General features: G+C 54.4%; 3 protein-coding genes across 5 annotated transcripts; 1 reads left to right on the forward strand and 2 right to left on the reverse strand.

Annotated features, from left to right (window-relative positions):
* The first annotated feature begins 1,723 nt into the window (after positions 1-1,723).
* On the forward strand, positions 1,724-7,719 carry LOC147041266 (autotaxin-like). Its single transcript, XM_085939848.1, has 25 exons — positions 1,724-1,791; positions 1,933-2,038; positions 2,225-2,374; positions 2,460-2,585; positions 2,640-2,700; positions 2,802-2,899; positions 3,002-3,081; positions 3,424-3,543; positions 3,611-3,666; positions 3,740-3,805; positions 3,876-3,948; positions 4,141-4,249; positions 4,327-4,452; positions 4,609-4,640; positions 4,712-4,839; positions 5,038-5,116; positions 5,191-5,278; positions 5,369-5,538; positions 5,611-5,671; positions 5,797-5,936; positions 5,997-6,138; positions 6,217-6,294; positions 6,450-6,582; positions 6,642-6,795; positions 6,870-7,719. The coding sequence occupies exons 1-25, from the start codon at positions 1,774-1,776 to the stop codon at positions 7,038-7,040; spliced, it is 2,565 nt and encodes an 854-aa protein (XP_085795974.1). The 5' UTR covers positions 1,724-1,773; the 3' UTR covers positions 7,041-7,719.
* Positions 7,720-8,085: 366 nt separating this feature from the next.
* On the reverse strand, positions 8,086-15,398 carry LOC147041267 (venom phosphodiesterase 1). 2 transcript variants are annotated; one of them, XM_085939845.1, is made up of 25 exons: positions 15,345-15,398; positions 14,165-14,252; positions 13,514-13,648; positions 13,324-13,449; positions 13,202-13,262; positions 13,022-13,119; positions 12,750-12,829; positions 12,221-12,340; positions 12,044-12,153; positions 11,907-11,972; positions 11,764-11,836; positions 11,588-11,696; positions 11,402-11,524; positions 11,249-11,280; positions 11,052-11,179; positions 10,926-10,995; positions 10,763-10,850; positions 10,516-10,688; positions 10,201-10,255; positions 9,969-10,123; positions 9,659-9,785; positions 9,513-9,590; positions 8,811-8,943; positions 8,452-8,608; positions 8,086-8,341 (listed from the first exon to the last, which is right to left on the reverse strand). In XM_085939845.1, exons 1-25 carry the CDS (start codon positions 15,381-15,383, stop codon positions 8,171-8,173), a joined length of 2,595 nt encoding a protein of 864 aa, XP_085795971.1. In that variant the 5' UTR covers positions 15,384-15,398; the 3' UTR covers positions 8,086-8,170. The 2 variants fall into 2 exon arrangements, with proteins under 2 accessions (XP_085795971.1, XP_085795972.1); XM_085939846.1 differs by lacking the exon at positions 15,345-15,398 and adding an exon at positions 14,540-14,657.
* Positions 14,237-24,731, reverse strand: LOC147041268 (F-actin-uncapping protein LRRC16A-like). 2 transcript variants are annotated; one of them, XR_015069220.1, is made up of 38 exons: positions 24,499-24,731; positions 24,173-24,267; positions 23,571-23,621; positions 23,441-23,500; positions 23,215-23,327; positions 23,042-23,139; positions 22,909-22,979; positions 22,715-22,788; positions 22,568-22,643; positions 22,421-22,509; positions 22,255-22,349; positions 22,073-22,159; positions 21,881-21,984; positions 21,735-21,812; positions 21,588-21,664; positions 21,379-21,483; positions 21,235-21,304; positions 21,051-21,132; positions 20,775-20,874; positions 20,658-20,712; positions 20,419-20,591; positions 20,258-20,326; positions 19,971-20,064; positions 19,734-19,832; positions 19,539-19,667; positions 19,350-19,460; positions 19,088-19,263; positions 18,920-19,007; positions 18,737-18,847; positions 18,587-18,653; positions 18,334-18,521; positions 18,161-18,261; positions 17,689-18,085; positions 17,468-17,498; positions 16,725-16,823; positions 16,565-16,663; positions 16,017-16,219; positions 14,237-14,252 (listed from the first exon to the last, which is right to left on the reverse strand). XR_015069220.1 is itself a non-coding variant. In XM_085939826.1 (37 exons), the coding sequence occupies exons 1-37, from the start codon at positions 24,530-24,532 to the stop codon at positions 16,095-16,097; spliced, it is 3,771 nt and encodes a 1,256-aa protein (XP_085795952.1). In that variant the 5' UTR covers positions 24,533-24,731; the 3' UTR covers positions 15,430-16,094. The 2 variants fall into 2 exon arrangements, 1 of the variants encoding a protein (XP_085795952.1); XM_085939826.1 differs by lacking the exon at positions 14,237-14,252 and having other exon boundaries at positions 15,430-16,219.
* Between the last annotated feature and the right edge of the window lie 290 nt (positions 24,732-25,021).

Genomic DNA, 25,021 nt, shown 5'->3' on the forward strand with positions numbered 1-25,021 from the left:
GTACCACGTCTTGTGGCTTGCAAGTGACTTGGGCCGATTTGGTCGGAGCAGACTGGAAGGTGACTCCAAGTGACTCGATCCTGCTGCTGACTCCAGGCAACTTGGGTTAACTGCAGCTGACTTGGCGGGGTTGACTGCAAGTGACGAGACGCCGAACGATTGCCGACATAAATTCTCCAACATTTTAGCTGTCAATCACCCGTCAAACGAAAAGACAGACGTGACGTGAGGTAGTGGGCGCGCCAATTGAGGCATGAGCGACGTCCTCAAGGTGGCTTTTCTCTCCACTTCCATCCATCCGTCAGGCCACCACTCCCCCCTGTTGGCAAACAGAATAAATACATGCCTGTCAATGTGCAGTACTTGTGTGAACCAAAAGGATGCAGCAGGTGTACAGGTGGTGTAACGCCTCAACTTCCGCTTATGGAACCTTCCAAAATAATGCATCAGTCGGGGACATGCTGGAGAGAAAGACAATGACCATATTTAATCTTAACATGAAAAGTCCTTATTAAAGTAAAGCAACAATGACAAGAGAAAACGTTTGACTTTCAATCAAGGTGGTTCGCAAGGTGAAGATTGCAACAGAATGCGTGTGTGCGTGTGTGCGTGCGTGCGTGTGTGTGTGTGTGTGTGTGTGTGTGCGTGCGTGCGTGTGTCTGTGTGTGTGTGTGTGTGTGCAAAAGGGGTGTTTAAGCACAGTGGGGCAAATATTAACTGTCCAAAGTACATGAAAAGCAGGCCAGACACACTTTGAGATGAAGTGAAGCTGGAGCCACTACACAAACACACACACGCACACACTTTGGTGTGAGTCAGCACACTCACTGTCATCTTTTGGTTTTATACCTGGGAAGGCAAACGCGGCCTTTGGGATCCTCGACTCCAAAGTAAAAGTCCACGAACAGACAGCCTTTTATGAATTGTGTGATGGAGCCACAAAACTCACTCCACTTGCGACAGTGCTACAAAATGGCCGACTGACTTTTTTGGGCATGCCGTGCTTTCCGAGGCAGTCCAGTTTGGACTAGCTGCAGTTAACGCGTTGGCGGCCAAAGTTGAGATGGCCGAGGGGGGGCTGGCGCTGAGGAGGGGTGGGCCAGGTGTGCCTCAGTCTTCAACTTCCTGCTGGGATCACACCACTAAGCTCAGCCTCAGGCGATGGCCGCCCGCCAGGGCTAATCACAGCATCTCCTGCTTTAAGAAGATAATCTGGGCCTGAGGCGTGTGTGTGTGTGCGCGTGTGTGTGGTCCACGTAAGACGAGGAGAATGTTGAATGAGTTGAGAGGGAAGAACGCAGCCTTCCGGAAGGGTGACAGTGATGTGCTGTCAACCTAATAACATGCACACGCACGACACACACAGCGTCGACTTGGTCAGGCGTGTTTGCTGCTGTGGCGTTTCATGATGGTTTAGTCTCCGCCTCCGACATCAACTCTGACGGACACACGAGAAAGAAAAGGGTCAGAGGTCACGCATCAGGTGGATATTGGCATCGGAAAGCGTCGAACAGACCCCCGCCAACCCTTCGCACGCAAAGACCCCCCCCCCCCTCATGTTCATTGGCTGGACAAGACAAACAATGACACAGTTGAAGAGGGGGGGGACAGGGGTGCGTAGCGGGGGCGGGAGGACGACTAAGCGGCCGAGAGAAAGAGAGAGAGAGAGAGAGAGAGAGAGAGAGAGAGCGTTCTCGCATCGATTTGCACAGGCGCACTGAGTTCTCCTGGCGGACGTTGGACACTTTTCACTTTGTTGTCCGGCTGACCAACATGCTCATCAACTATTTGGTAAGCAGCTATTCCTTTTTCCTTTTTCTTCCACTCATGGCAGACAGAAAAAACAACAACACAGCACTCGAGCGTATCGACAAAGACGGCAAAGTAGCTTTTCGATGAGGTCACCGCAATGTGTCGTCTGCTGTCGTGCAGCTGCTGCTGGCGTTGAGCGGGTGGCACGGTGACATCATCGCGGCGTACGTCTTTCAGGCCAGCCGACCCGTTGAGGGTGGAGATGGCACGCCCGTGCACACTAAAGGTGAGATCGGCTCCCCTGGCTGTTGTCCCCGTTGGGCGCTTCATTGTGTCCCCGGGGTCTCCGGCACCCCCCCCTCCCCTGCCGTATTGGCTCCCGGGGGTCCACCGTGTCCATTTCTTCACCGTCTGGTGTCCCTTGTGTTCCCGGTTTGGCCTGCCTCCCCCGTGGCATCCCGGATCCCCGCAGTGGTGTCGGAGTGGGTGAGCTCATCAGGTTCGTGCAAGGGTCGCTGCTTCGAGCTGGAGGAAGCAGAGCCTCCGGGATGTCGGTGTGACAACTTGTGTAAAACCTACTACAGCTGCTGCTCCGACTTTGACCAGCAATGCCTCAAAACGGGTCAGTACGGCCGCAGGGCGCTCAGAACTCCCGCGGAGCCGCACCACTCACCCGTCTCGATCCCGCACGTGCTCCGTGTGGCTAGCGGGACGCTTCGAGTGCCGTCCGGAACGTTGCGGCGAGGACAGGATAGACGAGCACGCCTGTCACTGCACGGACGACTGTCTGGAGAAAGGAGACTGCTGCTCCAACTACAAGGCCGTTTGCAAAGGTAGTTCCAGAAATGTCCCGCTCGACTCGGTTTTCACTCTGCTTCCTTTCCCAGGCGAGGAGTCGTGGCTCCAAGGAGACTGCGAGGAGATGGTCAGTGCCGAGTGTCCTGCCGGGTGAGTCGGCAGGAAGTAACCAGCGATCGGCGCTGAAGTGCGTTGGAGGAGGCTCAAACAGAGTTGGCAAATACACGTCTGTTGGCTTTTTCATCCCGCAGTTTTGTCCGGCCGCCCCTCATCATGCTATCTGTGGACGGCTTCCGAGCATCCTACCTGAAGAAGGGTGTTTCCGTCACTCCCAACATCCAGAAACTCAGTAGGTTGGCCAACCCAACCCAACCAACCCAACCCCAACTCTCTCGTGCCAGGCCTTGCCTTCTGCAGGCTTACGGTCACGCTAACAGGTTTCTGCCACCAGGATCGTGCGGGACGACTGCTCCGTACATGCGGCCTGTCTACCCGACCAAGACCTTCCCAAACTTGTACACATTGGCCACGGTGAGTCATGGGATCTGTTCGTGTGTCAATACCGGCGTCCACTAGGGGCCACCAGTGGTCATGCACCAGAGGGCCCGAGACAGCTCGGCTTCTGAGGTCCCACCACGCCAGCGCAGAATCAACTCAGCTCCCCGAGGTCTCGACATACACTGTGATGGCATCTCAGGTTTGTCACGAGGTGGTCATTGGCATCTAGGGACCCCGTGCCATTATTATGAGGTCTCCGCTTTATGGTGGGTGGTGACATGTCAGTACCTCGGAGCACTCCAAAATTGCCGGCAAACCTCCCAGGTCCAGACACGCACGACCTGTCTATGACGTCCCATTGCGTCAACTCTGCAGGGCCTCTACCCAGAATCCCACGGGATCGTTGGGAACACCATGTACGACCCGGTCTTTAACGCCACATTCAACCTACGGTCCCGAGAGAAGCTCAACCATCGCTGGTGGGGCGGGCAGCCGGTAAGCGTTTTGGCGGGGCCAGTGACGCCACTTATTCTGAGGTGTCACACATTGCTCTTGTCCGCAGATCTGGATCACGGCCAAGGAACAAGGCGTCAAAGCCGGAACCTTCTTCTGGCCCTGGTATTTGGACAGTGCTCCCGATGTACTCTGTAACGTTGGGCGTCAGCTGATAACATCGTCGACATTGTTTCAGGGTCATCGAATTGGAGAGACGCATTCTCACCATCCTACAGTGGCTGCAACTGCCTGACCAACACAGGTCCAAGATACAGTTGCACTTTAGCCGGCCTTGTCCTGCGCTCTTGACGCCATTGTGTGTTATATACCAGGCCTTACGTCTACGCCGTGCACTCGGAGCAGCCCGACACGTTCGGACATCGCTGGGGTCCGCTGAGCAGCGAGGTGGGCTTAAGGGCAGGGCAATCATGAAAATGGATGAAATAACCCAAACAAGGATTCACAAAGCCATTGACGCATGCTTCATAAAAAAAAAAAATCCTTTGCAGAAAAAGATCTCAAAGGTAAACTAAGAGACACTGTGTGTGTGTGTGTGTGTGTGTGTGTGTGTGTGTCGGTGCGTGCTTACGGGCATAGCTGGACAACACACTGCGCCAGATTGACGGCGTGATCGGTCAACTTATGAACGGCCTGAAGCAGATGAACCTCCACCGCTGCGTCAACGTCATTGTCGTGGGTGACCACGGTGAGGCTCGGCCCCCCTCCGCTCAACACGGGTAGACAGGCGAGGCCTCTGACGCCGCCACCGCCGTGAGCCCACAGGCATGGAGGAGGCGCACTGCGACCGCACCGAGTTCCTCAGCAGCTACCCGCTCAACATCGACGACATAACCCTCATCCCGGGCTCGTTGGGCAGGATCCGACCTCGGGATGGCAAATCCACCACCTGTGAGTCTGACCTGCGTTGCTCGGCTTCTACCGGTTGCTACGCATGCCACGTGGCCTCACGCTTACTTCCACTTGGCTGGCGTGAGCTTCGACTTTCCATGCCGCTTACCTTCTACTTGTCAGGTTCTCAATGTTCTCTTATGTGCCACCCCGCAGATGACCCTCAGCAGGTGGTGGCCAACCTGACGGTGAGGAAAGCGTATCCCGCACCCCGTCCGGCGGCGAGCGGCGGGCGGCGTTAACCTTGTGTTGCTCACAGTGCAAGACGGCCACACAGCACTTCACACCTTACCTCAAGCAACATCTGCCCAAGAGACTCCATTACGCCAACAACCGCCGCATTGAGGATGTGCACCTGCTCATGGAGAGGAAGTGGCACGTTGCCAGGTGATGCCGCACAGGGCCCCTAGTCTCTCTGTGGCCCCTGCGAAACCACGTGCGCCATGTCGCTTGCCTTCCCCTTGCTTCCGTGGAAGCAAAACAGCAGGCATGCTTTCCTGCAGGCCGCGAGCTCGCCTGCGGACCTCAAGCTCTCGTGTGGCGTCTTGCTCATTGAGCAGCCTTGATGTTTTGACCACCTTGCAGGAAAATGCCAGAAAAGATGCGCACCCGCTGCGGCTTCTTCGGCGACCACGGCTTCGACAACAAGATCACCAGCATGAGGGTGCGTCGACTAGATTTGTGCTTTGCGGTTTTTCCACGCGAGTCCTAACCAAGTTCCCGCTCCTCCGCCTGTAGACCATCTTCGTGGGACACGGGCCCAGTTTCCGCTTCCGCACTCAAGTGCCTGAGTTTGACAACATTGAGCTTTACAACGTCATGTGCGGTGAGTCACGCCTGCGCTAACGACACACGCGAGCACGCACGCACGCACGCACGCACCCCCAGCGCCACTCTGCCGCTTCCCGCATCACAGATCTTCTGGGCCTGAAGCCGGCGCCAAACAACGGGACGCACGGAAGCCTGAACGCCATGCTGAAGTCGCCACCCTTCCAGCCCGTCATGCCAGATGAGGTGTCGCCGCCGGCACAGGAGGAGGAAGCGGCCACCCTCACCTTTGACCTAGGCTGCAGCTGCGACGACGAGGTCGGCCCGCGTGGTGACGACCCTTGCCCACGAGCCCGAAAGCCTCTTTGACGTCTTTGCGGTTCCTTTCAGAACAAAGTGGAGCAGAACGTGGAGACCTTTAGCGCTACTGAAGATGGCGTCGATGACTACAGTAGGTCTATCCCAAGTCTCGCCCCTAACGCCAGCCCCAATGTGGATAACCTCAGGGTCATCCAAGGTCATTCGTCCTTCAGTCACCCCAAAGGCTTGGGCTCCACCGTGCGCTTTCTCCTACAGACGTGACCCAGCTGCCGTTCGGCCGCCCCGCCGTCATGTTCGAGGCTCGCTACGCGTTGCTGCATCACTCGGACTTTGTCAGCGCCTATAGCCGCGAGTTGGCCACGCCGCTGTGGACGTCCTTCACGCTGATGCCGCAGGTATGTTCGCATGCGGGTTTCTTGGCTGGAATCCCGCACGACCGGGCTGTTTGTCCCCAGGAGGATGCGACTCCTCTTCCAGCAGCTTCCGCCGGCGGTCCCTGCCTACGGACGGACCGGCGAGTGTCGGCCGAGCACAGCGCCAGCTGTGGCGCCTACGAGCGCAACGGCCTCCTAGGCTACGGCTTCCTGTTCCCGCCCGGTAAACGCCGGGCAAGCGGCCGGGTTGCGGAGGCACCCGCGCGCCGAGTCATCTTCGGTTTTGTTTTCCCGTCCGCAGAGTTGGCGTCATCGCCCGAGTCCAAATACGAGGCGTCACTCATCACCAACACTGTGCCCATGTTTCCCGCCTTTACTCGTAAGTCCGGTGCACGCCGCGACATCTCGGCGAGCCCGACAAAGGAGGCGCTGTCCTGGCCGGGGGGGGGGGGGGGGCGTATGACTGCCTCTTTGTTGGATGCCGTGACTCAGCACTCTTGGTCAGGTGACACGTGCATGTGTGCGCGCCTGCAGGAATCTGGCGTTACCTGCAAGGGGCACTGCTCAGGCGCTACGCACAGGAGAAGGGCGGCATCAATGTCCTGGCAGGACCCGTCTTTGACTACAACTACGACGGCCGCCGAGATAGCCTGGAGGAAATTCGAGAGTGAGTGCGCCCATTTGTGTTTTGTGAGGGGCGGTGAGAGTAAGCACAGTTGTGTGCAGGTGGTCTACTGGCACGTCGCCTGTGCCCACCCATTACTTCACCGTGGTGACCAGCTGCCGGCAAGCCAACCTGACACTAGACGAGTGCGACGGTGATCTGAGTGTCTTCTCCTTCCTGATCCCTCACCGGGACGACAACAGCGAGACCTGCAAGGTGAGTTTCGGTTGTGCCCGGCGCCTGGTCTGGTCTGGCCTGCGACCCGCTGACGTGCTCCCGCTGACACACAGGGCGAAAGCGGCGAGCATCTTTGGGTGGAGGAGCTGCTGCAGCTTCACACGGCCAGGGTTCGAGACGTGGAGATCCTCAGCGGACTCGACCTCTACCGGGCCCGCAACCAGAGCTACGGCGGCATCCTCAGCTTCAAAACGTACCTGCACACCTTTGAGCTGGACGACTGAGGCCCGCACGGCTCGGCTCGTGCCTTGGCGAGAAACGCAGGAGCGGCTGACGTCAAACCTCCCGGCACCCAGACAAGAACAGACGCAAGACAGCCATTTCACCGACGCCCGACCGACCGACACCTGACCGGCACAGACACCTGACGGAAAGCAGCCCGAGCGTCCAACACCCGACTGACTGACAGCTGAACGACAGACACCCAACCAGGAGACCGAGAGACCTACGAGAGACACCCCACTGAGACGGCCGACAAAGAGACAGAACTCCGTACGACCTTCATTGCCGCCTGCCGTTGCTGAATAGAACGCAAGTGGGCGTGGCTAAATACAGCAGACAAAACACAGACATGCGCACCTCACGATGGCTTTGGTTCAGCTCACTGACTTTTTGTTTACCCCCGTTGTTGCTTCTGGCGCCTCGCCTCCCCGCTTTTCGTTTACGTCTGGCTCCCATGTCTTATTTAACACACTCAACAAAATAACGGTTACTTGACTTTGGGATGAACCCTTTTGCTATTCTTAGAGGAAAAAAAAAAAAAACAGTCCAAACACACTGACTGGCCAATCTGTTCTTTCTTTAACCATTGCTTGTTCATTTCTGTTTCAATTGGTTTGTTTTAGCCAGCATTCATGGTTCCTTCCACTTGATGGTTACGACGTAATAAAAGTGTGAAATGAGGGCACGAGATCATTTTGCAACATTGAGAGAAAAAAAAAAAAAAAGTCTTCCCTTGCAGAAGCTGGCCCTCGACAACATTGCTACATTTTGTCATTGTTGTTAATCGCTACTTTCTATCGGCCGGTAGCATCTACTTGCACCAATACCGGTCTGAAAAGAAAAAGGGGGCTCAAACATCCGTGGTATGATTGAACCAGGACGAACGCAAAGAACATTTCCAGTTTAGGAGTTTACGTTTTTATCAACTCATCACATTGGACGAGTAGCAGCTGGCAATGAGATGGGAGAAGCCCACCGTCCCTCGGACACGACAGCCTTTTGACAAGGCACATAAAATAATAAAGCACAAAGCCACTTGTACTCTTTGTAAGCTTGTGCCTCAAATCTTTATTGACTGTTGTGACATTTGCACACAGTGAAGCTAAAAAAAAAAAGACAATCCCTGTCTTGGTTATGGCTTTTGATTGGCAGCTGTGGGGCGGGTCTTGAGTCGCAGGAGCTCAGGGAGCCCTCGGTTACTCTCCTGGTAGAAATCCAGTCCTGTGATCCACTCCACGTCTCGTACGCGGGCTTGGTGAAACCAAATGTGATCTTCCACCCAGGAAGCTTCGTCTTTGTCGCTCTGTTGAAGCGCAAATCGGTTTTAACGGCGCCGTCACAACAGCCCAATGGCACGGCGAGTTAAATCGAGCACGTCCGCCGCCAACCTGACAACGAGGCGCTCGGCACTACCTGGCAGTTTTCAGAGTTGTCGGCTCTGTGAGGCAGCAGGAAGGCGACGGCGTGCAGCGCTCCCTCGCATTCGGGCAGCGGGCGGCTGGCGTTGCGGCAGCTGCTCAGCACGGCAAAGTAATGCGTGGGCACAGACACCTTGCCCGGGGTCGCCCACCTAGGTGACACGGCCGGGTGGTTAGACCTTTGACCTGGTCTCAGTACCGGCCATTCAATGGCTGCTCCTTTTATTTTCTTCAAGTTTTGGATTGACAATCAAAACGTGTCAGCTAACTGAACTTGCTAACTAAATTCAATAAATAAAGCTAACACCGTCTCGAGCCTCGTCTGCGTGTGCATTTTTTGTGTGCCGCTCTTACCGCTCGATGAGCTCGGGTCGGTCACGGCGTCCGTCGTGGTCGTAGTCGAAGACGGGGCCAGTTAGCACGTTGATGCCATTGTAGATGCCGGCGTACTTCTTGAGCAGCGTGCCCTGGAAGTACGTCCAGATCCCTAAAGTAGAAAGGATGGGACACAGGTATGAAATACATTTTTTGCATCATCACCTTCCTCAAACAAAACACGTAAACTGTTGCTTTTCAGAACTGAATTTGAGGGTTCCTATTGAAGTAGGGGCGTCGCTAATTTTAGTAGCAGTGGCAGACATCATGAACAAATGTTTGGGGGGGGGGGGCAAAAAAAAGCAATAAGTATTGTGACGACATTATGAGGACAGTCTCTCGAGTGATAGATAAGCTCGAGATTGATTTAAAAAAAGTCTTGTTTGCGTGCGTGTGTCAGTATGACACTGCCTCCTAGTGGCCAGGGAATGCACAGCAAACGCTTCAAACCAGCTGCTTGCTGGGTGGTCAGCCACTCCTTCCACAGCGCACAAACTGTCTCTACCAAAATTAATTCATACCATAGAATGGTTAGAGCCTTGCCGTTAGCATTAGCCACCGGCAGAGGCTAGCGGCTGAGAATACTTTGGATCGCTGGACTTATTTATGGCTTGTTCAGCAAAGCGGCAGAAAGAGCATTGGCGACTATTCCGCGTCTCGTGACTCCACCCGATGACGTACTGTGAAACTGCGGGTACATTGGCACCACGTGGCTGCTCAGCAGGGCGTCATAGCGCTCCGCCTCCTTTGGGGTCAGACCTGCAACGTGACAGAAAGGTCATTTGAGCTCATTGTGGCTCAGGGAGCAGACTCTGGCCCAGGCGTACCAGGTGGGTAGAGGAAGGCACGGGTAAAGTGGCCATAGTCCTCACAACCACGACTGTCGGACGGGGGGATCCGGACGTCAGCCCGCAGGCAGTCGGCCCCGATGGGCGGTAGCGGCTCAGAGTTGCTCTGCCAAAAAGGGGAACGTCAAAAAGGCGGCCATCGACACGCAGCGCAAGTACTGCCGCCACACTCGGGGCTTTCGACAGTCTGCTCCTTGCTTTGTCATTGTGGAGTCAAAACATTTTGCTGAAGGGGGAGAGGAGAAAAGAAAAAAACGAATCCAGAACGCTGTAGCTCCGGCAGGCATACTGGCACGTCCATGTTGAAAGAACTCCACGACGGCATCTTCAGGTCACGGCTGTACGCGCTGACAAACGCCTCCTGGTGGAGGATGCAGTAGCGTTCACCGGGCCTCAGCAGGCGTGGCCGACCGAACATCAGGTGTTTACGCCGCGCCGCCGCTTCTGTAGGAATGGGAAGGAGTCCAAGGTTCATTTGGACAAAAGGTAGCAACCAGACGCCGCAGTAGTGATGGGCTCACCTTGAGCGGATGTCATGTTGAGGCGACGGTTAGCCGTCTCCATGGAGTCCACGCTCTGAGGAGCCCGCCCGCCCGGCAGGAAGCACAAAAACACAACGGTAACAGTTCCAGGAATGCTAAAGCTAACAGCTAGAAGAGCACCGGCAGTAACCCTAAGAATAACAGCGCCAACAACTATAAAACGAAAGAAGCGGTAGCAACTAGTCCTAGTCCCGCTAAGTCTTCAAGCCCCAGCAGAGCAGGACTGAACACAGTGCCACCGACAGTAACAAGTCTGGTAACAGTTAGAGGACCGGGATCTGACGCCGGACGCACCATGCTGGGGCAGGAGCAGCCCAGCGGGTCTTGCGGAAGCAGACTACTGAGGCGGCACTCGGCGGGTGCGCTGCGCTCCGGCGGAGGCGTGGGCGAGTAGAAGGGCTGTCGCAGCATGTGGTTCAGGCTGCCGTGCGTGCCGTTGTTGGCGGCTGGTGAGATCTGCAGCACGTCTGCACTCACACGGGTTGCAAAGGTCACAGGGGTCACAAGGGCCAGTGTGCCGGCGGCGGCGGCGCAGACTGACCGCACATGAGGTCGTAGAGCTCGATGTTGGCGAAGGGTTCCACTTCTGTGCGAGAGACAAACTTTGGCCCGTAAGCCACGAACATGGCCTGGCGGAGGGATGGGAGGAGAGCCGCGTTAGCCGAGCTGCCACGTTAGCACGCTAGCACGTAGAGCTCACTCACGTGCATGCTGGCCACATCGTTGTCGTAGCCGTGCTGGCCGCCGTCGCAGAAGCGCAGCGAGCCCGGAAGCCTGAGAGCGGAGCGGCGTCCTGACTCGGGAACAGGTGCGGGGGCGCCATTGCCTACCTTTCCAACAGCCATTTTGGCTCCACCAGCACGTTGACGTCTTCGATGCGACGGCTGTAGGCGAAGTGAAGCCGTTTGGGCAGGTGCCACTTCAGGTACGGCCGCAGCTTCTGCGTCGGGCGCTTGCACTAAAAAGGCAAATAGCAAACGTGGCTCCCACCCGTGCACGCACCATCTGACGTGGGATTTGTGCTCACCGTCAAGTTGGCGACGATGCCAGCTGCATCCACTGAAACACACACACACACGCACGTTTACCGAGCTTCACGCTCATGTTACTTGCTCACAACACGGACTACTTTCGAAAAACCTGTGCCAAAGAGAGGTCTTACTCTCGACCCTCCACTCACAGTCAGCGTCTGTGTTCTTGGCCCGGATGCGTCCAAAGGGACCTTCGGTGGCGATGTAGTCATCCACGTGGCCCAGAAACTCCTGCAGGTTTTCCTTCCTGTCGCAGCCGGTCTCCTCCATCCCTGTCGGCACACGCGGCTAAAGCTATTCTCCACCTCGCCCGACAAGAGCCTCGGCGCAATTACCGTGATCGGCCACCACTATGACGTTGACGCAGCGGTGAAGTCCCGTTTGCTTGAGTCCGTTCATCAACTGACCCATCATCTTGTCCACGCCTTTAATGGCCTGCGCTACCTGCGGCAGAGTCACGTGATTCATTCACATCATTGCCGCTCGGTGCGGATCACGGTTTTGGACATACCCCACCGCTGACAGGACCGAAGCTGTGTCCTGATTTGTCTGGCTCCTCCAGGTAGAGGGTGTAGAAGTCCGGTCTGGAGGAGACGGGACGGCGCATGACAACGCGGCTCACGGGTTGCAGGCAGGGACTGAAAGTCGAGTCACCTTTGAGCGGCCGGCAGCTGGAGCCACTTCAACACTGTCAGGACTCGCTCCTCGAATGGGATTTTCCTGGAAGTCAAACGCAGCCCATGAGCTCGCCGTTCCTTTGGCAGCGGCGCTGGAAGAGTCGAGCCGCGTACCCGTCGTATGGCCGGTAGATGTCTGGGAAGCTTCCGTTTATTTTCACGTCCGATCCGGGCCAGAAGAAGGTCCCAGACTTCAGGCCCTGATATTTTGCAGTGTGCCAAACCTGGAGAGGAAATCCCGCTCAGGCATCAGTGACGCACACGTGCACCCGTCCGAATGAGTCCACTTACCGGTTGTCCGAGGTACCACGCAGGGTTCTCCTTCTCCGGACTCGACAAGGAAAAAATGGCGTCCATCACGGGATCGTACATCACGTTGTCAATCAAACCGTTGGATTCAGGATACAGACCCTTGTGTGTGTGTGTGTGCGTCAAAAAGTCAAAGTCAGCTTTATTGTCAATCACTTCACATGCCAAGACACACAAAGAGATGGAAATTGCGTTACCCACTATCCCACGGTGACAAGACATAACAAAACATCCCAAAAACAAAACAACACAAAAAGTAAAAACAAGAAGGCACAAACAACGAATAAACAAGAGCGACGAATAAATATAAATACATAAACAAATAAGAGGAGCAAAAATAGAGCAAGTGTGCAGACAGCAGACAGTCAGAATAAAGGTCAGGACGTTGTGTGCGCCCGTGTGTGTGTGTGTGTGTGTGTGTGTGTGTGTGTGTGTGTGTGTGTGTGTGTGTCCGCATGCATTGTCAATGGGGATGATGTCAGTGCAACCTTGACTGTGTGTTTTTTTTTACCGTGACAATGCTGTAGTGGTTGGGGAAAGTCTTGCTGGGAAAGGCTGACTGCATATAGGGTGTCGACGTTCCACATTTTTCTGGGGGGGGAGGAGAGGGAAAAATATTACCCTAAAAATATCACCATCACACCCCAACAAAGATGAGGTGTGAGGAGCAAAGTCACAGCACGGCCTCAAGAGTTGACTCGCTGTGAGACATTGTTTTCTTCCTCAATATTCACAGTGGTCAAAGTCTGAGGCGGCAGCGGCAGAAAGCGGTTGATGACTCACTGAGTTTGCTGAGAACCGGGATGAGCGGGCTCCACAGGCGCAGGTAGTCTGCTCGCAGGCCGTCCAGAGACACCAGAAGCAGCGGCTGGCGCTGGAAGCTAGCCAAGCAAGACAACACCCGTCATGCCACATCGCGCCTGCGGAGGCGCTAACGAGTGAGTGCGACTTCATGTGCGGTACCCTGGCGGACAGGAGGGGCGTGACAGGTCGTCGCACTCGTCCTCCACCCATTCGGGCTCGCCTGGCAACACGGACAAATCACATGTTGATGCGTGGCTGGCGCACATTCTGCGCCATCTCACCCTGGCAGATGTGCCGGTAGTTGCTGCAACAGTCGGAATTTGCGGCGCAGTCGTCCGAACAGTGACACCTGCTGGTGGACAGCCTCATCTCGCCGCAGCGCAGACGCGTGCACTCCCATAGTTCACCTGCATGCGAGCGCGCGTGTCAGCCAGACGAACGGCTCGCTGGCGCAGGTTGGCGACCTCTCACCGGGGGCTTTGCAGAGGTCGTGGTAGTCATGGCAACAGGTCCCACTCCCCTGGCAGGCGTCGTCACATCTGCAGCCAGGGGTGGCGCCGTCATACGGCTGGTAGCAGCGGTTCCTGCACGTCTGCAGAGGTGCCACTGGGGGGATGGACCATGTAAAACACCAACTCACAGTTGACAGCGGTGCCCGGATTTGAAAGTGCCCACATTATCCATTCATGTTCAACGCTTGATGGACCCCCAAAAGCCATCCCTGCACCTCGCGCGCAAAATTTATGCCGTGCTTTCTGCGCAAAGCATCAAAAAAAAAATACAACTGATTAGTCATCGCTGCTTGTTGATGGGCCACGTAGCAATGAGGTCATGAAGTGCTCCAAGCCTCAGTTTTATTGGATGACTCAACTTTACAGCGACTCTGTAAAGATCCTTATCTACGAACGCCTGTCCAGTCATCCGCTCCGTCCTGACGACGCGCTGTTCGAGGAGCTCACGAGCAAGACACGAGTGAATGATTGCCGCCAAAGCGGCCTGGAATTTGATCAATTGGAATTTCTTCAAACACTCGAAGGACCTTGTGCTCGCGCGCATTTGGCGTCACTTTGAAGGCACGGAAGCTGCTCTGAACGTGCGCGAGGCACCCGCACCGGAAGTCACCTTGGTCTTGACACTCCTGCAGTTTCAGACCCAGTCCCAGTCCGAGGCCCAGGATCAGAGTCACCAGCGACACGGACAGCACGCCCACCTGGCAAAGACAACCAACGTCACAACGGGAACCAAGTTCTATATGTAACACAACATGAACGCGAGACAATGAAATGATATGAAATGAAGACATTTGGCAACAAGACGTGGGAGCCAGGACAAGCGCCACCCGGTGGCAGCAAAGCTCATTTTCAGCTCCGGTCTTCAGAACAACTCAAGCGGGCCTTTCCAACACGAATTAACCTGCTACGAAATGAAAAACTACAAAGGGAAAAAAAAAACATTCTGTCGTGGGAGCTTGAATTAACGAACCGAGGACACACTTACGGGTGAGCAGGGCGCCATCGCGAGCGAGAGTAACAGCGAGTGTTCGAACAAGTGGACAGCTTCGGCGGTGACAAATGGCACCGCTTCCCCCCCACCCGAGAAAAGCTGAAGGCTATTTGTTAACGAGCAGCCCATTATATGGGGACGATTCCCGCATTGTGATTGGTCTGTGATGAACGCAGACACATCCCCCTTCAGGTAGGAGAGGGTCTGCACGCAGACACGTCCCCTCAGGTAGGAGAGGGTCTACACACTCAGGCCCGGTTTGGAGGTCAAAGTGACTTTGCAAGTGCCTGAGACTTGTCAAAGCAGTTTACACGAAGCAGATGAGTATTTGGCTCGAGGGCAAGGTGGCGTTGCTCTTTCTAAGTTCAGTTGTTGTAGCTTTGCGTTGTCACGTGACCATGTTGGACCGAGCCAAGCAGCCGCTACACTCAATTGGATAACTTGCATTTAATTGAGCCGTACGGGTCAAAGGTCAACGTAGTTTGAACCAATCGCCTCGTTTTTGTCCGTCGTCAAAAGCGGGCATTTTGCTGTGAGTGTGTAGACTTTTTGTGGTCATATCGATGATGTCATCAATGACCTTCTGCTGAGAAGCGCAACTGCCTGATTGGAAATGAGCTCCTCGATTGGTTTCTCGAGTTTCCCGTCGCATATTTGCCGTGATGTGATGTAGGATGCCTTGGATCGTTTGTTCGTTCACTCCGTGGGCAAAAAAAGCAATGTGAGCTTTCTTCCAAGTTGGCTTCATCATCTTTACCAACACTACAGTTGCCCAGCAAAGCGGAGGCGAGCTACTCACAAGGACGAGCTGCTGCTTCTTCTTCCGCGATGCCTTCATGGAGCGCGCCAGCCAGGAAAATGATGTGGAGGATGACGGCAGGCGACCTCTGGACCGCGCAGGCGTGACCTTAGTCACTGATTAGCAGAAGGCCCAGATAAGCCGAGGCTTGCTAACGCAGCCGTGATGTCACCTTACAACTTGCTCACCGTCCTCCTGCATGTGTACTTAATCAAGTGGAGCAAGTCTTCCAAGTCTTGGACATGGAATTTCTTTCACCAGGAAAAATAGTTTTGTTGGTTTGCGTTAGACTACTGCTCAGCTTTTCTGCTTTATCTGAAGAGGCTCAATGGAATGCAGCTTTGTCCATTTCTCTCTCTGGGTCACCATTCCAGGGTGTCAAACGACACATAGCGAAGGGCAAATGATAACTTTGATGTGGAAATGAAAAGAGCGACACCCGATGCCGTCAAGTCATCTTGGTTTCCAAATTTCACATTCACACCATTTGCAGCAAGATCAGATTGAAGAAAATGGCAATATTTAAAAAAAAAAAACGCTTGTAATGTTTTACACTACAACACGGAAAAGCACAGGTTACTTGTAGCGACATGGCGCACCTGAGCTCAAATTGGGGGGAAATGAGTTAGCCGAGCCCACCAAAATGACTTGGAAGCATAAAGACATGGTCACCCGCTGGAATTCTGCGAGGACCGAGACGTTGGGAGCCCTGAGGTCAGCGTCTTTGTTGGCGTTAGCGCTATTAGCACGCTACAGTGTCGGAGAGTAGGCGGGCAGGGACTTGGCTCGCTGACGCACATCAGGACGACAGCGTGGCGACGTCTTGAGGGATGACCAGCGCTGCTGTCGCGGTGAGGCGGTGGAAACGACCCATGCTGATGGGAAACCGCAACACATTTTGTCACAAAAGTCGCACAAACTTATTATTATTATTAAACAAGTAGACCGATTGTAATATGGTGCTCATTGTGCCACCGTTGGAGAGTAGGCTCCAGAGTATTACTGTGGAACTAGTAGCAGTAGAACCATCACTGTGGTGGGAGTCGTAATAGTCATGGCCTATCTCCAGTCGTTGCAGATGAGTAGTGTCATACAAGTTGTCATACTAGTAGTAGTACTTTTCATAGTATTCTTCTGGTTGTAGTAGTAGCAGTAGTAATAGATTAGTAGCGTCAAAGTATTACTGTTGTTTGGGAGTGCATTGCATTCGTGTGACTGACCAGTCAAGTTGCTATCTTGGTGTCCCTCATTTTGTGATGGCTCCCTCTTCAGGCGAGGAGCAGGAAGAGGAACTTGAACACCCTCTGCCATGGAATCGTCTGGAAGGAAACGGGGGATATTAGCTTTGCATTGTCACTTGATTACATTCGTGTGACTGACCGGTCAAGTTGCTATCTTGGTGTTCATCATTTTGTGACGGCTCCCTCTTCAGGCGAGGAGCAGGAAGAGGAACTTGAACACCCTCTGCCGCGGAATTGTCTGGCAGGAAACGGGGATGTTAGCTTTGCATTGTCACTTGGTAGCTTGTAATCATTACATGCTAGTGAAACACTTTCACCTTGTCAGCTGTGATTAGCATCGAGGCGTCATCTTAACATCATTGCATGTTGACTCACTATTGTTAGCATACCATCATCACACGTCAGCATTGGCACACATTAGCTTAGCTTTAGCTGAGCATCATCGCGTCAGTTTAGCATTGTCACCAATTAGCTTAGCATAATCAGGTTTGATTAGCATCTTCAAGTTTGATTAGCATTGGCACATGTTAGCTGAGCATCATAACATGTTATCTTAGTGTTATATGTGCTATCTTAGCATCATCAGATATCGGATTAGCATTGTCTCGCATTAGCTTAGCTTGGTCACCTTGGCATCAGTGTACACTAGTTTAGCATTATCACGTGGTAACATAGCATCATAACGTGTGATCTTAGCATCATTATATGTGTTAGTTTAGAATAATAAACAATCAGCTTAGTATTGTTTGGCATTATCTAAGCATTCATCACTTATTTCGGCATTCCCATGTCGCGATTACAGAGTAGAAAACGAGTGAATATTCCGGCAGTCGACACTTAGCAACAGAGTTACTGTCAGCATTAGCCCTAGCGTGGACTTACCCATGTGGCCTTCTTCTTTCGACGACTTCAACTAAACAACCAAAGGGGGGGAAAAAAACAAACACCTTGATGTCATTTCAAGGTCAGAGAATTCCATCATGTCATCTGTGCTTGTTTTCTAGATTTTCCACAGCATACTGACCAAGATACTTAGGTCCTATCCCCTTCTGTTATTGAGTATTTACCCCGCTGCTATAGAAGCAAATTGTTGCTTTCCTCACCTTGTGGGTGGCCATTTTCTCCTGCCGTGCCTTAATCTCTGCCAGGAGGTCGGCACCCATGACGGGAACGCCCACGCGGCGCGGGAGCAGGGCGACATCCTTTTCTTCAGCCGCTGTAGACGAAGCGGCCGAGGCGCTCGTTTCAGAATGCTCCTTGGAGGGCGACGCGGGCAGGGACTCATCCGTGAGCACGTTGACGGGAGTCGTGGGGGGCGACGGCAACAGAGCGGGTGACGTGGTCCGGGGCGACACGACAGACCCGGCGGCGGGCCCCTGGCTTTTTTCCGAGCGGGATGTCCGACCTTTGATGAGGTTGAAAAAGCCACTCTTTCTGGATTCTCGCTTTTTGTCTACCAACTCGTGCGTGTTTGACGGCGTGGCTAGCGCGGCAAGGCGTCTGTGTGGACAAAGAGGTGCAGTGATTGCTTCAAGTCTCTTTCACTCATAGGAGTCGGCCGCGCCGGGTTCTCACTTCAAGCTGACTTTCAGAACTTTCTTGGAGAAGAACTCGTCCACACCCTCGTCCAGCCTTCCCATCATGCCCTCGTGCTCGACCACTGGCGCTGTCTCACGCTGCAAACAAATAGTCATAGTCACACAAGGTATATACTGTGTGCTGCCTGACTGGGTTCCTTGCCAACTTACGCCGACTCTGCTAGCTTTGGTTCGCCTCCTGGCTTTGGGCCGCAATTTGGTGTGATGCTGCAGAGGGGGCGGCGATCCCAGAGGTGGGAACGCTAACGCGAGGTCCGGCACGGGCGAAGGCGGCGGCGGCGGCTCCACCGTGTGGATGGGAACCTCCTGCAGGGCCTTCTCCAGGTCAAACTCCATCTCTGAAATAAACATCACAAGTTTCCTCTCAATAGAAGCCCCAGATGTTGCACCTGCCATTACGTACCAAAGGCAACCGAGACCGGTCGCAGCATTCGGTCCAGAATACTCTTCCTTTTGGATTTGGCTGTCGTCTGGAGGCAAAGGTGCTCCATCAAAGACATTGACAAGCAAATAAACAGCATTCACAAGGGGTAGGAGAGTAGCAATTTCCTACAACGCCCTCCTGGCGACACTCCGGATAAAGGACCGTCTCGTCGAGAATCTGCCTTTCCTCCTGAGACTTGGGCCGGAGCGCGGGTTGGCCCTGCCTGCTCACGTGATTGGCCTACAGCGAGGAAGGACGAAATGGATGGTGGACAGACAGGTCCCATGAGCGAGGACAAAAACAGAAACTGACCAGCGTGTGGCGCCACGTGGACAAAGAGTCCAGGATCCCATCGACCACGCGGTCGGAGATCAAGGATGCCGCGCTTAGTTTCAGCTCACTGGGGACACAAAGGTAAAAGGAGAGAACCTCATAAGGAGGAGCGGACGTACGCAGATGGGGGAGACAGCGGTGGGTGACCTGATCTTGTTGAGGATGTCCACGCCCGTCTGTTCCAGCAGTGTCTGGCTGAAAAACGTGCGAGGGACGCTCATCCTCTCCACGCCTGCCTTCAGCAGATCTGCACTGAGAGAGCTCGTCTTCATCACGTGCGGACACAAACCGGAGGCCGCTTCCAACATGGACGCCAGCATCGTCTGCAGAAACCAGAGAAGTTCAAGCCCTGACCGGCTGGATTTTTGCCATTGCGACTTGGCTTAAATGGAGGGGAGTTGTCAGTGACCTGCAGCTGCTCCTCCATCACGGTTGCCACCTCCACTGCCACCGACTCCAACTTGTCTAGAATGGCACCGCGGAAAGCATCGCCGCCCAGGTGGTAGAGGCAAGGGAGCAGCTGGAGGGTCCAGAGAGGGAAGGGGCACGCTTGAAAGTTCCACTCAGAACCAGCTAGCATGAGCTCAAGTTCACCCACCGTTTTGGAGTTTCTTGCATCATTCATCAGGTTTTCCGCCACTTTCATGTCATCCCGGACCGCATGGTCCGGGGAGAACATGAGTGAGTTTAGATGGTCCTGAACCTTCACACACATGGTGTCCATCATCTGCACGAAGGAGCAGAAGGTCAGCTAGAACTCGGTTCGAGGATGGGCTGTTGCCAAGGTGCCTGCCTGCTGCGTGGTGCTGGTGACGATGCCCTGCTGCAGCCGGTACGCCTGCTCCTGGAGGTACTTCCGGGTTTCGTGGTTCCTCAGCAGGAAGTGCTCCATCTGCAGACAAAGACAATGGTCACGCTAGTTTCAAAGTAAGGTCCCGGGAACCTCGGCTTCACCCGTCCAAGTTGGGGAGTTAGCTAAACCACGAGTAAGAACTGATATCCCAAATCCCAAAAGGAACTCGGAAATCACCTTCAGCAGAGCGTCTTCTGTCTTTTCCGGGTGTGTCTTAAGCGCCTGGGCGGCATCCACGATGGGAACGGGCATAAACCGGATGGTGAAGTTCCTTTCAAAAGAGAAAACGAGTCTGAAATGCATTTTAAGTTCAGAGATGCACTCTTTATCGGAGCACACCAGACCCAGTATGAGCAAAACTGGGTTTTGTTTTGGTTTTGCACGTAGGCTTTTTGGGACGCAAAAAAAACCCAAAGTCTTCAATAGCCCCATCTGCCATCCCAACTGAGGAAGTGCAAACTCACTTCTCCAAAGCGGACGCCACTTCCCGCAGGCCCTGAGGGCTGACGTTGTTCCTGTCCCAGATGAGCGTCCTGCAGAAGGCCACGATAAGCCAGAAAAGAAAAGCGGGCGCCAGGCTGGCACCAGATTGGAGCGCCCCCACCACCATCACCACCACCACCACCTGAGCTTGGTGTTGATCTGCAGGGCCTTGGCCAGCATTTTGGCGCCCATGTCTCCCATGGCGTTGCCGCTGATGTCCAGCTGCGTGAGCGAGGTGTTGCTTCCCAGGGCGTTGAGGACCACGACCAGGTCGCCCTTCAGCTTGGAGTCGGCCAGCGACAGCGAGCTCAGTGGCTAGACGGCGCCAAACCATGTCAGCGGCGGGCGGCTGCAGTTGGAATGCACGCGCCAGTCACTCACCGACTCCTCCTCCTGGATCAAACGGACCAGTTCGTCCAGGACCGGTGCCATATTCCTGTCGGGAACGAGGGAGTGGCAGTGAAAAGCGTCATGCTCACATACTACTCGCCAACTCACTTGGACTTCATGTTCTGGAAGTTCCTGCCCAATGAAAGGTGGCGCACCGAGCGGTTCTTAGCCAGCCAGACTAGCAGGGTGCTCAGGTCCCCGTCCAGACCTGACACAAGAAAAAAAAGGACTTGTTGAATTTGCCAACGGCCACAAGACTTCAATCAATTCATCTGTTGATTCAGGTTAGCATGCTAACACGGGAGGGAGCTGGGGTAGCTCAAGAAAGAAAACACATCGCGCCATGCGGGGGGGGGGGGGGGCGGGCGACAAATAGGTCGGCACCGTTATCGGAGATGTCCAGACTGGAGATGTTGGGGATCTCTGCCACGCAACCCTCCAGGATCTGGGCGCCAGCCGAGCGCAGCTGGAAGCCAAAACAGAGCGGGTCACGTGACTTGCCAGGCGCCCCCTCCTTTGGGTCACGTTACGAGACTCGGCGCAAGTGGTACGCTACCAAGCGCATTACCTCGCAGCTGCTCAAGTCCAGAGACACGTCGCCCAGGTTTGGGTTGCAGCCCAGGCTCAGCAGCAGCGCCCTGAGGAGACAACGGTAAAGGGCTGAAAAGCCTTGGCGGCCACGCGCCATCCACGCGGCGGCGCGCAATCACACTTCAGAGCCTCGGCGGGAAGTCTGCATCCGGACACGTTGACGGAGACCAGAGCCTGGCTCAGGCTGAAGAACTGCTTGAAGGATGCGGGAACCTCCCTGGACTTCCTGACCAAGACGCAACACAAGCCGGGCGGCGCACACACACACACGTATGTTGACAGGACTGACACGTGACCTGTCAACCCTGTCAACATACGTGTGCGTTTCACCTGTGAGAGTAGATAGTCTTTGACATGTTGAGGACACGCAGATGCTTCAAACATCCTTTGAGAAGAGACGATGATGTCTGACACAAACACATATGCGCAATCATTTGCATCTGATTTTGGAAGATGTGCACGTGTATTTGCGTTTACCTGCTCCAATGAGCAGTCAGTGGAGGACAAATCCAAAACTTGTAAGCAGTTGTCATGACTCAGGAAGTTGTGGAGATGCTGTCAAGAGCAAGACAACCTGGTTGTTAGCGTGTGGCCGACGTGTTGTGAACAGCGCTCCGTGCCACCTGCAGGTCGTCCCCTCTGAGTGAGTTTCCTGCCAGCTGGAGGTGCGTGAGACTGGCGGCCACGCTGGGGTTGCAGCAGAGCGCCTGACACAGCAAGTTCACGCCTGACACACACACGCGCACACATAAACACACACACACGCGTGTAAGCGGGGCCCGCCCTCGGAGAAGGCGTCTGGACAGACCAGTCACCTTTGGGGGACAGCGAGGTCTTGCTGAGGTTCACTCTCTTCAGGCCCATCGCCAGTTTGCCCAGCTGAACGCCCAGAGCACACATGCCTCAAAAACACACACACACTGCCAGTCATCTCCTAATGGACATACCCAGTGTGTTTGCATGTTGCAGCGCAAAGTGGCGCATGCATGTGTTGAACCTTTGTCGTCTAAAGAGTTGTTGCTGAGGTTGAGGGTGTGCAGCGTGGAGGTGGGGTTGTGAGCCAGAGCCAAGGACAGCTTGTTTGCAAAGTCGCTGAGGGAGAGAAACCGGAAGACAAGTTGAAGAAGAAGCACGTGCACCCCGGCGTTCACGCTCACTCGGACCTTCTAAGGCCGACGTTGTCCAGGACCACCTCCTCCAGGCAACTCGATCGGGAGATGACGTGCAGAATCTGCTCGCAAACGTCTGCCGACTACACGCCCGCGTCAAGGGTTAAGTGGGCCCCACTCCCTAGCACACGCTAACCTTACCAGTTTGAAGTCCTTCGCCACCAGCTTGGTGAACCACTTGTTGTACTCCAGTGTGCCAACGATGGCCACCAGATCCCTGAAGAAAAAGAAGGAGGGCATGTCGCAAGCAGTGAACGCAGCTCAGAGCTCAAGACCAGACGCACACACCTGCCGTCCAGGTGACTGAAGTCGTGCAGGTTGAACTCTGTGGTGTCCTGGCTCAGGTAGATGGTGTCCACATCCTGACGGGGGGGACAACCCCAACAAGTTTTGAGCACAGCGCAACTATCGCGCTCGACTACATGTGACGGCGTTAGCGTCACCTTCATTGGCTTCGGCAACAAGATTCAAGTGCTACTCACCCACTGGACCTCTTCCCTGTAGGCCAGGTTGAGGTTGTCGCAGACGGCCCGGTACTGAACCGAGAAGCCTCCTGGAACGGGATTTAGGAATGGGGATAACTATCAAAGCGCTAGCCCCCCCCCCCCACTCTACCGCAAGGCCCCAAGCCTGCAGGGTCCTGCTGCTCCCGGACGGCCATGAGGGCGGCCCAACGCTCAGAAGGTGTCACGTGAATCTTCTTCAGCAGACTCCTGGTGGGAAGACAGAAAGCCAGAACCTGAGCAAGTCCAACATCTCACACCTAAAACTTGCTCCTTGCTACTTACATGTCTGGGCAGATTCTTGTGAGACTGGCACCGACGTGGGCGATGACCCGGTCACTGTCCTTCTGGGAACTAAACCACAGCGTGCATGGCCCGCGCTGGCACTCCACTAGCACCTACATGTGCACACACACACACACACAACACACACACAGCACCAGATATGTAAGCCAGGTGTCACGCAACAGGTCAGTCCAAATCAAGAGAGCCACTTCTTGTGACATCTCACCTGAGTGGGCTTGTTGCTACGGAGACCATGGATGTCCAGGTAGCTGAAGGACTGCTCCACCTGCACACACGCCATCAAGTTGACTTTCGGAGAGCAAGCTCGTGATCGACGCGAGACATTGAATACCAACCTTGGAGGGAAAGCGTGCCGACAGCAGGTAGGCTCGATGTGACGACAAAGCCTGCACACAATTGGCAAATTGGTCTTTGTCCGATTTGTTTGGTGAGTACGAGCCCACTTTATCACAAGTTCAGGAGACCGCATCGGCGGATGTGTCGGGACGGGCCCGGGCGCGTGTAGGCGTGTGTGGGCTTCGCTGTGGTGTGTGCGTGCGGCCGCCCTCAGGTATGCATGTACATGTTTGTGCACAAAAGGCAACAGCGAGCTCGCATCCTCCCTGCCGTGCACTGCTTACACTCACCTCGCGACGGATTTTCCAGACTAATTTGCATTTCTTTTATACTTGAAAAAGAATTGACAGATGCTGCACACACACGAAATGATGGAGATTTATCACAGTGTACAAACATTGAGCGGCTGTGACAAAATATCACATCATAACCAATACGATATGTAATGATGCAAATTTGTCCCAAAGCAGCTGAGCAAGAGCCATGATGGCCCAGCGAGTGGATTTGTAGGAGGCAAAGGGAACCAAACCGAGGCCAACCCCGCCCAGCAGCCCGACTCCATCAAAACGAACGATGCCCGAGGTCACTAAGTGTCACTCACCAGCACTTTGTCCACCTTTTCACCTTTGACCTCCGGCTGGAGCTGGCAACTGAGGGTCAACTCGAGGCTCCGCCCCAACACCTCCTGCACACTCTCTGCCCGCCCGCAACGACATACAAAGCAAGGAAGAGGAATTAGAGGAGACAGCCTTTCAGGGCATCATTGATATGGGCCGTTTCTAGAGAGCCAGGTGAGAAGACAGATCATGGCCGACGCTAGCCCTCTTTTGTCACTTTTTCACAATGCCAACTGAGGATAAGTGATGACTTCCGTCCCGTGTCACAGTAACTTGAAAAAGTGCCCCCTCAGAATGCAGCTGTTCTCACCGAGTAAATCCTTTGGCAATTCTGATGGCTCCATTTCTTGCTTCTCGTCCGACAGATCACCTTTTTCCACTTGTCCTCTTCTTCTTCCCACCACAACATGGAAACACCCAACCACAAGTACCAGCAAGTCGAAAAGGCGCGCGCAGAGTGCCGCCCCCAGCTTGCGTATCTAGTCGAGACGCGGCCACAGTGCCACCTGGCGTTCATGTAGGATCACTACATCTACACTACTGCTGAAACGAACAGACAACGAACTTGTTTCATTTTGTCAAAGCGTCGCCACTCCCAGAAAATGGATTTGGGAACTTTATTCATGTCTAGACCCCCCCCAAACCCCGCAATGACATGAAGCTAGTGGGGTCGTGACCGTTCCCTCTGCTTTGACCCTTTTCAGCTTTTACCTTGGAAAACAAGTTAGGGTGGACGATGGAGACTCAGTTGCTTTGCATGGTGATTGTCGGTCAGCAACAAGCAGAGACCCGGCTGAGAAGAACATGAGCGCCCAACGTCTGACTGTTCTCAA

Source organism: Syngnathus leptorhynchus, chromosome 20 (assembly GCF_054491065.1).
Source record: "Syngnathus leptorhynchus isolate UIUO chromosome 20, UIUO_Slep, whole genome shotgun sequence".
NCBI classification, from domain to species: Eukaryota; Metazoa; Chordata; class Actinopteri; order Syngnathiformes; family Syngnathidae; genus Syngnathus; species Syngnathus leptorhynchus.